Source organism: Mus caroli, chromosome 6 (genome assembly GCF_900094665.2).
Source record: "Mus caroli chromosome 6, CAROLI_EIJ_v1.1, whole genome shotgun sequence".
Lineage (NCBI taxonomy): Eukaryota > Metazoa > Chordata > Mammalia > Rodentia > Muridae > Mus > Mus caroli.
In genome coordinates this window covers 103476293-103486317 of record NC_034575.1, presented here as the reverse complement: position 1 = coordinate 103486317, position 10025 = coordinate 103476293, and the positions used below count along the sequence as shown (strand labels likewise).

Genomic DNA, 10025 nt, shown 5'->3' with positions numbered 1-10025 from the left:
CTTCCTTCCTTCCTTCTTTCTTTCTTTCTTTCTTTCTTTCTTTTTTTTTCTTTCTCTCTTTTTTTGAGATGGGGTTTCACTGTATATCTCTGGCTTGTCTGGAACATACAACATAGATCAGGCTGTCCTTGAATTCACAAGGATCCACACACCTCTCTGCCTTCTTAGTGCTGAGATTAAAGGTCTGTGCCATCATGCCCAGCCCTCATGTCCCATAGAAAATAAACAATTTTTTGAAATTAAGTATTGAGCTACACTAGCTGTTATATTTCATACCACATTAAGGATATTCAAAGTTTTTAGTCATCAATGAAATAGATTTTGCTACATGCTTTTTGTACATGTGTTGAAACAGTATTCTTTTCCTTTTTAGTCAGTTAATACAGTATAATATGATAACGTACAATGATTGATTTCCATTTGCTTGGTTTTGTTTGTTTGTTTGTTTACGTATTTATTCTTGACTCAGTGTCTCACTATGTAGCCAAGACTAAGTTTGAAGCCCTGTGGACCCCAGACTCTCACATTAGCACCGGACCATGTCCAGCTTGACCGTGTCTCACTTCTTGAGCCATCACTACGCTCTCGCTGACTGTTGCACTGAGTCATGATGTGCTGTCTGTGTTATAAAGTTTAGATTCAGTTTTCTAGAAGGTTGAGAACTTTTACATATAATTAATGATAAGTAGAATCTTTTTGTTGTTCCTAGTAATTTTTGTGTGCTTTTGGTATGTTGCTGTGTTCATAAATTTAACTGCAAAAGTAGTCTTGAATCTTAAGGTGTTTTTTTTAATATTTAATATTAAAGAAGAGTTCGTGTAAAATTAACATCATTTCTTTCTGAAGTGCTTGGTAGAATTCCCTCTTAAAGACATTTGAACCTAGACTTGTGCATTTAGCCCACTTTTTCATTACTATAATGAAAACCCAAAACAATTACTTTTTTTTAAAAAAAAGAGAGAGAGACTTGGGCTGGAGAGATGGCTTAGTGATTAAGAGTACTGACGGCTCTTCCAGAGGACCTAAGTTCAATTCCCAGCAACCACATGATGGCTCACAACCATCTGTAATGGGGTTCGATATACTCTTCTGGTCTGTGTCTGAAGATAGCTACAGTGTACACATATAAGTAAAAATAAAATAAATCTTAAAATAATAGACGTTTTTGGCTTATGTTTTTAAGGCTCCAAAGTTGAGGAACAGCATTGGTGCTTATATTCATGCTGGGTCCAGAGTTGTTCTAAGGCATCACATGGGAAGTGATGGTGTGTGTGTGTGTGTGTGTGTGTGTGTGGTGTTTTGTGTGTGCACATTCATAATGATTGTTCTTCCTCTTTGTATAAAGTCAGTAAGATTCAAGCATAGTGACTCTACCCAAATGACTTTATCTAATCCCAATCACCTTCCCCACAGCCCTCACCTCTAAACAACATAAGGGTAGGCCTCACCCCTGTCATAGCTTTCAAGGATATACTCAAATCATATGGAAATAAAATTTTCTTGTTTAATAGATGCTTGGCTTTGTAGATTATCTGTTTCTACTTGGGTACACTCTGGTAATTCTGTCTTTTAAAGAATCAAATCTTTTATATGAATTTTTGAATTTATTATTTCAATCTCTGCATTTTCATTCATTATTTAAACCATTTCTATTTAATGAAATTATTAATATTATTGGGCTTGAATTAGGTCTCTTGAGGTTTTGATTTTTTCCTTTGCTTTATCTGTTCTTTTTTATTCTTTGTCTTTTTTGGATTAAGGTGTTTGTATCACTTTCTTTTGCTCTCCTTAGGCTTGTTATCTGTGACCCTATTTTAAAATGAATGGCTGATGTACAGCCGTGTTAATGATTAACTTTTCCTAGTCAACCTGTAGAGTACATCGTGTGAACAGTAGAATGACAAAACTGGATGGAATTAGAATTTTTCCAGAGAAAAATGGCAATTCCAAAAATAAGAAGAATGAATGTTATAATTAATTTTTAAAATATAAAGAATGTGGTGGTGCACGCCTTTAATCCCAGATCTTGGGAGCCAGAGGCAGGCAGATTTCTGAGTTCGAGACCAGCCTTGACTACAGAGTGAGTTCTAGGACAGCCAGGGCTACACAGAGAAACCCTGTATTGAAAAACGTAAATAAATAAATAAAATATAAAGAATGTTATAAATTAATTTTAAAAATAAATAAAATAAATAAATAGAAATAGTAAGAATGTTATAAATTAATTTTTAAAATATTTATTTTTATTTTATATGTATGAGTAATTTATCTGCATATGTCTGTGTAAAACTTGTGTGTTGAATACCCTTAGAGTTATGGAGAGTTATGAGCTACCATGTAGGTTCTGGAAATTGAACCCAGGTCCTTTAGAAAAGCAACCAACATCCTTAACCACTGAGCCATCTCTCCAGCCCTATATTAATATGTAAAATTCTCTGACTAGAAGGTAATATACTTTTGGTCATAAATCAAGGTCATTTTGCATTGTTAAAGTAAACTCTAATAATATGTCTAGTTTTTAAAAGAGAGTGATTTTATTCATTAAGAAAATCTTGTGTGTATGTGTTTGTGTTTATGTGTGTGTGTAGTATGGTGTTGTACGTGCATGTATGTCTGCATACCACTTGTATTCTCAGTGCCGTGGAGGCAAGAAGAGATCATTGGATCCCCTGGCACTAGAGTTACTAATCGTTGTGAACCACCATGTGGTTCTTGGAATCAATCCTGGGTTCCCAGAATCAAACCTGGGTCCTCTGGGGATAAGTGCTCATAACTGCTGAGCCATCTCTCCAGACCCCTCATTCCTAGTTTTTAACAGAGTGACTAAGTTACAGGAAGGAGATGGGCACACAGAAAGAGAGGCTTTGAGGTAGTACAGCAACCAGTTAAGAGCATAGGCTACCATTCCCTGATCTGCCGCTCACATGGTGTGGCCTTAGGCACACCATTCATATTTCTTGGCCTTGGTTTTTCCTAACGTGTGTAATGCACATGCTATTTATATCTTTCTCATAGGGTTACTGGAAGGATGCGCAGAGTCAGTAGATGTTAAGTTGAGGAACAGTTCACGTAATAAGCACTCAGGTATAGAGTTTGCTTCTTGGTGTTGTTGGTTGATACCTAACATTCCAATGTAGGATCTTCATTCCAGTTCACAGTATCAGTGCTACCCTTCTACCAGAATGACAAAGGACTTGGTCTAGTGTCATTTGAAAGAGCAATGGTACGTCCTAGGTTCTGGTACCGGCTTCCCGAGAATGATTTAATATGAGATACAACTGCCTTAAAAATGCCCTTTATCTGAGAAACAGTTTTCCTCTCATGGAAACCATATTTCTGTCCCACTTGAGTTGAAGGCCTCCAGGGTTGTAGGTCATTATCCTAACTGGATTGTTTCCTGAGCCAAGAGCACATCCTCAGCACAGATACTGAGATCACTTTTACAAAGTAATTAGCCATTTTGATGAAATCAGGCCGAAACAGGTCCCTCCTCCTACTCCCGCTCTTAATTAATAGAATGACCCATTTTCCAGCCACCCAAAGACCTGACTTCCTTTAAGAACCACTTTTCATGCTGAAAATAGAGGTAGAAATATATAAAGAACAACCAGAACATTCATAACCAGGACATTTGCTCTTTAATTGTGTCTCACTAGTGACCCATTATTGAAGTTTAAGAGAACTACTTATTAATACATATTTTCTGAGTGAATGGATGTGTGTAAGTAGAATGATAATAGCATGAATTGACTCTTTGCAAGTTCTGGGCCTGAGCTCTCAGCATGTGTGTGTGTGTGTGTGTGTGTGTACACGCGCGAGCACATGCACCCTACCGCTTGGGGAAGTGCTTTACCACCAAGTGATGTGCCCATCCCCTCACCATGTATATGATGAGGCTTTCTTTTTTGGATTCAGATTTTCATAGTTGTTTGGTTAATGGAAGGCCTCAGGCACTGCTGTGACCCAGTAGTAAAACCTTTAGTGATTGCTGATTTTCTTGAAAGTGTTTTGGTATACAAACAAAACAATTTCATTGCATAAAATTCAGAAAAGAAATAAAATGAGAAAGATGGCAATGAAAAATCAGATATCTTATGTCTTGGAGAAAACTATTAGATGGTATTCTGCCATGAGTTTTATATACTTTAATAAACTATTTTTCAAATTTGAATTATTTTGTGTTATACTCCAGATTTTCAATTATGGTCATAAAAACACATTTGTATATCACCAGTCTTTTTCTAGTGTCTTGTGTCATAGATGCAGAATCCTTTCAACACTGTTCTGAGCAGGCACTAAAAGGTCACCAGCGCTGCTGCAGCCTGGCTCCTGTAGCATACAGAATAATCCATGCAAAGAGTATTGCAGTCCCGTGCCTTAGCGTTATACTCCAGCTGTGCTTCAGCCAGCACATAACCTGCTCCCTGCCATCCAGGTAGCTCATGTGTACCCACAGCTGGAGCTGGAAGAGGTGTGTGTCATCTTCCCTGCAGACAACCCAGAATCTCAGAGGCCTGATCTAAGCGGGACAGTGATGCTCGTTTCTGTGAGGACAAGGCTCAGTGACAGAGTGTGTGTCCCCAAAGGAAAGCATTTGCACTGCTTGCTCCGCAGACTGGTTTGCTGGCTTCTTTGGGAGGGCTTGGTTTTGGTAGTTTCCATTTTTGCGGGGCTGAGGATTGCTTGCTCACGGTAGGCACGTGTCGAACAGTGAGCCCAGTCTCCAGGCCAAGACGAGTGTTCTTATGCACTTTTATGGCCGGCTTTATTTTATCAGCGAGGACAGATTCTGGAAGGCTCTGCCTAAGGTTAAATAACCACTGAGATTGGGTTGTTTTTTTTTTTTTCCTTGCTGGTCAAAAGATTAGCAAAATGTTTATTATAATTTTCACTTGTTCTGAGCCCAACCTCCTCAGACAGTGGACACTATGGTGTAATTCTGGTTAATTCTCTGCTCACATAGCTTGCTTTTTACATTAACCATCTTTGGCTGATTTTCTCTGGAATTCCAGTTTTCCAGTTCTTTGGGCATCTCAACTCCTCAGAGAGTCTTTTCCAAACCACCCTCTAAAAAGCAGCCACTGTTGCTTACAGTTGTCCCTCCCCACTTTTCCTTTCTTCAGAGCTAACCCCTGCTGGGAGCAGTGTTGAATGCTCAGTCAGTTTGCAGTCTGACTCCTCCCTTTAAGTGGCAGCCCTCTGATAACAGGGTCCTTGTCTGTCTGCTCTGATTGCATTCCTCATGCCTGAAAGTGCAGCTGCCATACTACAAGCACTCATATGTTTAGTAGAACCTTGCCGTGATGTCATCAGGCTATGTAGAATCTGGCTGTTGTTTTGCCTAATTTTTGCCCTTTTTGTGCTTCTGGTACCACTCTTTAGCCCCGTAATCTGCCTGCCATCCTCCTTTATAAATTGCTAAGTAGGAAAGGAGATAACATTTGAAATCTAAACAAAGAAAATATCTAATAAAAAGAAGATTTGAAGTTTAATCTCAATCAATCAATCAATCAATCAATAAACAAATTGCTGCTATTCAAAGTGACCCCCAGGGATTGATCAGGGATGGGAAGCTTGTTAGAAATGTGCCCTGAGTACCACAGAAGCACCATGGAAGCAGATGTCTGTATGTCTAGGTGTAGCCTAGGAGGGGTATTTGGACAACCTCTTCAGTCTGTTTGTCTGTCTCCCCTCCCTCCTCCCTCTTTTCTCTCTTCTTCTCTTCCTCTCTCTCTCTCTTTCTGTTTGTTTATATGTCTGTATGTCTGTCTGTTCCCAGAGTATTAGTTACTTATCTTGTTGCTGTGATAAAATACCTTGGTTAAGGCCACCTAAGGGCCAGTGAGAAGATTGGTGGGTGGAAGGAAGTATATTCCATACTGATGAGTGTCACTGGATAACTGGAGTATGCAGCACACAAACAGAATAAGTAACTTAAAAGCAACTTATGAAAGAAAATGTTTATTTTGGCTAACAGTGCCATGGTAGTCTATCGTGACATGGAAGTCATAATGCTTATAGCTTAAGGTAGCCAGTCACATTGTATCCATAGTCAGGAATCAGAGAGGAACAAATACTGGGGTTCAGCTGGCTTTCTTCTTTTTATGTAATCTACAACTGTAACATAGGGCACGATTCCACTGATATTTAGGTTGGGTCTTCCCACATTTGTTAACCTGATCAAAATAATCTCTCACAGGCCTGCGCAAATGTTATTCTTTGGTGATTCTAGATCCTATCAAATTGACAGCATTAATCATCACAAGTTCATTCTGAGAACCATTGCCATAAACATGTGTACATCACCTAGGCCTTCCTAGAGCATTGACATGCTGCAAGTGATCCTAATGTGACTAACTTAGCTCAAGGCTGTTGGTAAATTTTTGATGCATACTCATTGTTTTCTCATCTGTCTGTGGCCTCCAAGAAGCCAGGCCAGGACCACGCCTAGACCTGGGCATGTTCTCCTGGTGTATATAGTCAGGAGATGGGGAGCTTGGTTATTTTCGTCCTGTGTGGCCCCTTCATGGGATAAGACTGCCAGAGTCTTCAGTGTGTCCCCCCACCCCGCTTGAGCTTGGCCTTGGCTGCAGTGTGGAATTCACTGCATGTGTGTGGTTTCCTAGAGGCGTCCTGGTGCCTGTGCTGATGATTCTGCTGTCTCCTCACACAGTTCCTGGCAGACATTGGGAAGCTTCTGTTGATGCCAATCACACAGACGCAGAGGCATCACCTTATTATTTCAAGCACATTCAAGCTTCACCTTCTGTCTGTCTACCTGAGATTGGGAATACATTCTGTTCCTCACTCTCCACAAGGAAAATTGGTTGCTATTGTTTTATTATCTATAGAAGATAGAGCATTATACCTTCCTTTTTTTTTTCCCCTGTGGGGAAAAATGCACCAGAGAATTTCCATGTCAGCCTCAAAGATAATTTTTATGGAGATTAGAAGCATCTGACTTTTTGTGAGAGAAAAGAAATAATAGGAATAAAAAAAAATGTCTTGCATGCTGACCTATTTTTTTCCCTTCCCACAAATTATCTCTTGTGTGTGAGTTCCCAACTTGTCCATGATTCTTTTTGAAGTGTCTTTTACCAGCTGGCAGCAGTGGGTTCAATGGGCTAAGTCTTGGCTTATGCTCATGGCTTCCAGGATGACTAGTCTGTTTTTATTTCATGCTATTTTTGAACTGGAGAATGACCTGCACAAGAGTTCCATGCATGGTTATTTTGGAATCTTGCAGCTTTAAAATGCTGTGCCAGTAGTCCACAGATACATGTCCTGTATGTTTGTGTGAATGTGTGTGAGTAGGCTGTGCGTTAGTGCTAGGAAGAAGACATGAAATGGATGGTACCCTTTGCACCAGAAGTCTAGACTAGCTAAGAAAGGAAGCACACTACAGTTTGTTCAGAGTGGAATCCTGCTTCCTTTAACACTTGTGTCACCTTCTGTAACTTGTTCCATTTGCCTGGGCTTTTACAATCAAAATAGCAGACAAAAGTGCCTGCTACCATGCCGAATATGTCCTAGGAAAGCAATGCCCAATTTGTGTGAGCATTTATTCTCTGCTCTTTCACAATTAGAATGAAGTAATCCAAACCCTAACATGTATAGTGTTATTATTACTGTGATTTAAAATTCTGAGGTATTGGGAAGAAAGAGATTTTCCAACAGCTTTTCATATTTTTTAAGTTCCTATGATGACTTTTTTTGCCAGTATGTTTATTGTCCCATGATATTTGGTTCTGCTATTAATCTTTTTGTTGCCATTTATATCCATTCTTTTTTTTTTTTTTTTTCCTTTGAGACAGGGTTTTTCTGTGCAGCTCTGGCTGTCCTGGAACTCCCTCAGTAGACCAGGCTGATCTCAAACTCAGAAATCCTCCTGCCTCTGCCTCTCAAGTGCTGGGATTAAAGGTGTGTGCCACCACTGCCCAGCTATATCTCTTCTTATAATGTTAAAAATTGATATAATGTGCCAAAAATTAGAAGCTGTGCATTAAAGGATAATGATTGTGAGTGTGTGCATGTTATAATCTCATGGGTCTTTTAGTCTTTTTTTTAGCATATGATTATATAGGTTAGATCATACTACATGCACACACACACACATACATACACAAACATGATTCTTACTTTATAGTAGCCTGCTGACTAGACAATCACATGGATAACCATGGAAGGTTACTGATATTTTGGGGGGTGTTATAAGTGGTGGTGGCCTTTCTGCCATATGTAGGTGCTATTTCTAAGGTAAAAGATACTAGCTGGCTGACTCTTGAATATGCTCTGCTGTCTTTTGCCAAGCGTACATCACACAATATCTTAAGGCAGTTCAGGAGCAGCTCTTCCTTCAGGTAGCTCCGAGTTCTCTGTACCAGGTATTTTTGTGAAGCTGTATCTAACGTAAGCCTTAAGCCAAGGATTCCAGGATCTCTTACGGCATGTTATCTGTTATAGTCCTATTGCTATAGGTACCGCTGTGCAGCTCGAAGCCAGAACACACCAGATAGCTCTGCATCCAACCTGGGATTCCGATGTGCAGCTGACCACCTGCCCACTGCAGACTGACAGCCAAGAGGAGCTTTTCTAGATTCAAGAAGGCGTTTCTTATTCGCAGCTGGCCTCCCCTGGAAATCTGAACTGATCTCATGTAAAGTATTCCCATCTGAGGAGGATTCCATGTCCACCCAGTGGCCAAAGGAACTGTCTCGCGTGACCAAATGGCTGGCGCATGTCAGCACTTGTGCTTTATTGTGTGGTGTATCTTTGGGGATCATCGCCATGTTTTACTTTGAAAGCCTTTTGAAGAGGAGAGAGCCGAGAACCAAGAAGTCCTGGCCAGACTCTGCCACAGGGTCAGACCCTGGAGTCCAGCACCTTGTCTGCCTCGACCTCTGTCTCCTCATGAAATGAGGGATGGACAACATGATCTTTGAGGCTCTCTCCAACTCTATGTGAACTAGCAGATTCTATTCGAACTAGCAGAGTGTATTGTGATTGCATAGTGAGAATTTATGACAGATTATTTTTTAGCTATTTTTTTGCCATGTGTGAATCTTGAGTAATACTAATCATATAAGGTGAGAGTTATCTTACATATTATTTTCAGAAAAGGGTGGGGTTTGAGTCTTTTATATTCATACTGCACTTTGTTCTTTCAAGGAAATCAGTGTCTTTTACATTGTTGTGACAAATCCCATTGGGACAGTGAGGGGACACTCAAGTTTGGAGTTCTGAACACACAGGAATGCCTGTGGAGTGACTCTACTGTCCTTTTTCTTTTGACATTAAGTGCCTTTGGCTCAGAGGGACAGTTTGAAGCCTTGTTTCCCCTTTGCCCCCCAAGCCTTCAAAGAATGTGAAAAGTGTACTAATTAGGGAAACCATTTAATTCTAGCTCTTTGGGTGTTGAGGTTTTGTCAGATGGTATGTATTGTATTGTAATGCTAAATCCTGTACTGGAAGGTCTAGGCCTGTGAGTGAATTCTCACATTTACAAGCTTTTGTTGTGCAAACCTTGTTCCTTAATTTAAAACTATTGGCTAAATAAAATTGGCTGTACCCAATTACTGGAGGGATTAGAGATAGGTGGGTTTGAGTGTGGTTGGGTATGGAGAGAGAGAGGAGAGATCAAGGAGAGAAGGAGGAAGAAGAGGGTAGGAGGAGCTGCCTTGAAGAAGATGGACCATAAGCCTTTGGCCAGGAGAAACTCCAAGTATCTGGGAACGCCACTGTGAGGCAACCAGGCCAGCAGTTAGAAAAGTAGATTAGGGGTTACCCCCAGTAATTGTCAAAGCCAAATAAAATAACCATAGTCTGAGTCTCATTTATTTGTAAGCCAGTCGGGGATAAGCTTATATTGGTACCACATGGGAGAAAAAGAACCAGGACCTTGAATAGACTCCATTCAGGGTGTCTGGTATATTACACCAGAGAGATGCAAGAAATGTGGTTGATTTTGCGATATCAGATGCTTTGAATCATGTACTATGTCAAATAAACTAGTACCTCCCGAGTCA

At 40.1% G+C, this 10025-nt stretch overlaps 1 protein-coding gene across 1 annotated transcript in view; it reads left to right on the top strand.

The window, feature by feature from the left end:
• Positions 1–10025, top strand: part of Sumf1 (sulfatase modifying factor 1) — a 78464-nt gene extending 68439 nt beyond the window's left edge. Inside the window, exon 9 of the mRNA XM_021164694.1 lies at positions 8464–10025. Within this exon, the coding sequence (XP_021020353.1) occupies positions 8464–8574 (111 nt within the window). The 3' untranslated portion in view covers positions 8575–10025. The remainder of the gene's footprint in view (positions 1–8463) is intronic.